This window comes from Pterocles gutturalis, unplaced genomic scaffold, assembly GCF_000699245.1.
Source record: "Pterocles gutturalis isolate BGI_N339 unplaced genomic scaffold, ASM69924v1 scaffold15586, whole genome shotgun sequence".
Classification (NCBI taxonomy): domain Eukaryota; kingdom Metazoa; phylum Chordata; class Aves; order Pterocliformes; family Pteroclidae; genus Pterocles; species Pterocles gutturalis.
Window position 1 is genome coordinate 50,433 of NW_010103308.1, and position 3,399 is coordinate 53,831.

At 39.5% G+C, this 3,399-nt stretch overlaps 1 protein-coding gene across 3 annotated transcripts in view; it reads right to left on the reverse strand.

Annotated features, from left to right (window-relative positions):
- Positions 1-216: 216 nt before the first annotated feature.
- The window catches only part of LOC104471353 (calcitonin gene-related peptide), a 4,044-nt gene continuing 861 nt past the window's right edge, over positions 217-3,399 (reverse strand). The window contains exons 3-4 of one of the 3 annotated variants that reach the window (XM_010086675.1): positions 1,003-1,187; positions 217-689 (exon numbers count right to left, since the gene is read on the reverse strand). In XM_010086675.1, coding sequence (XP_010084977.1) covers positions 1,028-1,187 — 160 coding nt within the window. In that variant the 3' untranslated portion in view covers positions 217-689; positions 1,003-1,027. Of the gene's footprint in view, positions 690-1,002; positions 1,191-2,338; positions 2,876-3,399 lie in introns of those variants that run through there. The other 2 variants (XM_010086674.1, XM_010086673.1) reach the window with 2 other exon arrangements.

A 3,399-nucleotide genomic window follows, 5' to 3' on the forward strand; every position in this document is an offset into this window, starting at 1 on the left:
TTTTGGGTTTTGTTTTTTTTTTTTAGCTACTGCTTTATGAATAGACAGAAAAGGCAGCTATTCTACCTGTTCTGAATTTTTGACTCAAATCCTCATATTTATAATTAATAAGGCTGTAGCAGACCAATAGGCCATCTGAGCTCCAGTGATGTTGGGTTAATGCCAAATGTTTCCATAAGTGTGTTCAAATGAAAAATCAGTTTCTCAATCCAAGTGTATCTAAAATACTTTTTTTAATTTTGCGTAAATTCACAAATGATACAATATTAAGTGGCTTTTTTTTTTTAAACATTCTGTACAATCAGGTTAGTTAAGTGTTTTACATCAAGGCACAGCACACCGTATAATACACATATGCCTTGCCAGGCAGCAGTTCAGTACAATCCCAGAGTTTTGGCAGTAGTGCCAGGATAAGTAGCATGGATCACATATAAGCTGGAAGATAAATAAATAATAGATGCTGTCACATTTTATTTGAAATAGAGTTGCATATAAAAAGAATATACAATAATTTAACTTTAATAACTAGATTCTCTTGTACTATACATAACAGAAGTGGTTTCATTTGTATTAAATAAAACATTTTCAATATTAGGATGCAAAATTAATCTTCTTTTTGGCTGTCTTGATTCATGGAGAAGAGTTGCTCTTGTTAGAAATTAAAGTTGAACTTTCAGTTTCATGGCAATCTGAAAGAAACAAATCCAGAGTTACCAGTATGTTGAAAATTAAATGTTACTAGTAAAATAAGCAAATAATTCCAACCCAACTGTTGCATTTAGTTAATGCACTGTGAAGCTAGTTATCTAAGCAGAACATCTACAAAAGCTCTTCTTCACAGTCTAAACATGCTACTGTTATACTTGTAACATCTTTTTTTTTTATACTGTTACTTGCCCTGCTTTCTCAGAGATTATCACTTAGGTCTGTTATTCATCGAGCAAAACTAAAATTCTGATCATGCCACAGTATTGCAGATTCTGTTTATTGCAATGCTTTTACCGTATTCACATTATCATTCAGCTTTTTATATCTGAACACTTCTTCTTCGCCTGCCGAAGGCCTTGGATCCCACGTTGGTTGGTACAAAGTTGTTCTTGCCCACTCCTCCCGACCTGCTCAGGAAGTCTGCCAGACGATGGGTCACGCAGGTTGCTGTGTTGCATGCCCTCTTCTGTGGTGTTACACTGCTTTTCGAAAGGAAAACACAGAGTGAGTTCCCAAAGTATCTACCTCTACCCCGCATACAACGCAAGGTCAGTAAGGGATGCTATGCCTAGGACAGATTGTTCTACAGAAGCAGGCATTTGAAACGTCTCTGAGTGCAGCTTACAAGCTCTAAAAGATGCATCTTTGCATTTTTCTAAGTGTCAAGCTCAAAAAGTGGCTAAGCCCTTGCTTTCTTGGGCAATTGGACTGAAGACTAAGCCAAGCCAGATTTTTCAGCAACACGTGAGCCACTGCCTGCCTCCAGCTAGTCACCATGACCAACGGAGAAGTGCTGAGGGGGTCCAGGTCTGGAGCATTTAACCAATCCCCCCTTCCTCCAAAAGCTCAGGTCTACACTTTGTATGTAGTGCTGCTGCAGGAAAGGAGCAGACACTGATCTTTAACTCCTCACTTCAACACCTATGCGCCACAATGCCCAGCAAACACACCAAATCCTGGCATCACTGAAGGCTACGGGAGCTTTGTCAGCGATGCTGGCAGGGTCAGAGTCCTCACTTGAAGCAATTTTCTACTAAGCAGTAGGAGGCATTTTTCTCAGGTAAGCAGCTCATTAATGTTGACAACAAATACTGTTCGTTACATCAATGCCCATTTTTTGGAATAGGCCTCTGATTACCGATTACAAGATAAATGCAGTGCTGCAACAGAAGAACTGTAAAGAAATCTGGTCTTGTCTCTTAATTTACCTAGCATCTACATTATATTGTCTTGAATTAATACAAATATTTTAAAGATATCTGAGTTTTGAATATACTAGTGTAAAGACCAACTGTAAAGTAAGAAGGAAAAAGGAAAAGAACACAAAGTTCTTACCTGGAAGTGTTCAGTACCCAGTTTTAAACAGGATTACACTTCTAGTTTGTTTAAACAAATCTGTATGATTCTGTCCTGATTCCTTTGCTTCTCAGGATCCTTACTAACAACATTGCATGCATGACTGATTACATCCATACATATGAATGTATGTGTATAATTTCAATTTTTAAGTTCAATTTTTCTAGAATTACTGACACTGCTTCTCTTTAACATTAAGACAACCTGTGAAGTTTTTCTAGCCTTACCTAGAAATCTCACATTCTAAGACAAGTTATTAGGCCAAGCAGATCTAATCCTTATAGAAAAATAGGTTTATTAACATGGGCAGGCACAAAAGAAGAGTCTACTTTTACATTTAGCAGCCAAAAATGAAGAGCCTTGTTTAGATTTTTTTTTTAATCAGGGTCTAAGAAAATAATTTGAAATCTCAAGGCAGTGCTGTTCATTTTTATTTATTTTTTTCCCCCTAGCTTGGTATGCATGTTTATGTTTTCTGTCTTCCTAACATGAGGTCCATCTCAAACATTCTCTGTCGAAAACAGAATCAAAAGAACATAGCAAAGTTAGCAATCAAAGTTAGATCCACATGCATCAGGTTAAAAAAAGGGAGAAGGGCAGAAATAAGCATGTCTAGTTGTTTCCTAGGGGTTCCCCATAGTTTGCATAGCGTTCATGTTCCAGGTCACTCAGCACATTTCGTTTCTTGCCAGGAGTTCCAGCCCCGACGTCAGTGCGAGGGTAAGTTTGCAATTTGTGCAATTCTTGAGACAGTTTGCCCAGCACACAAGTACTCAGACTGGCACAGCGTTTGGAAATGGGTCTATCCAGGCTGCAAGGGGGAAAACAAAACAAAACAAACCATGCCCAAGGGAAGAGTAATCTCAGACATGCATGTTCATGCATTTCTTCCCTAAATGAGGATCTACAGTTAGGAAACTTTAAAAAAAAAAAAGGAAAAAAAAACCCCCCCCCCCCCAATCACATTCCATGCAAGGAAGGTTCATACAAACGCAGTTAAAAAGAAAACACCATTTTCCAGTGAATTCAGCTTGGCTGAAAAGCAAGTTCATGAGCCTTTTGGGTGCCCATAGTCAGGGGTCAGGAAGTGTCACTTCCCATGTATTCCACATGCTGTTCAGTCTCTCACACATCACCACCATGCTTTGCAATACAGATCCTGGAGGATAATGCAAATGCTTTTGCATGCCTTCGGTCTGCGTGGGGGAGACAGGGGCGTTGCGTGCATGAGGAAGAACTCTCCCCCACCCCGCCAGGGACTTTCCATGCCTCACAACAGCATGCACTTGCACGACAGAGAATCTGAGAGTGGCTGGGGAGGCCCCATCAATCCCC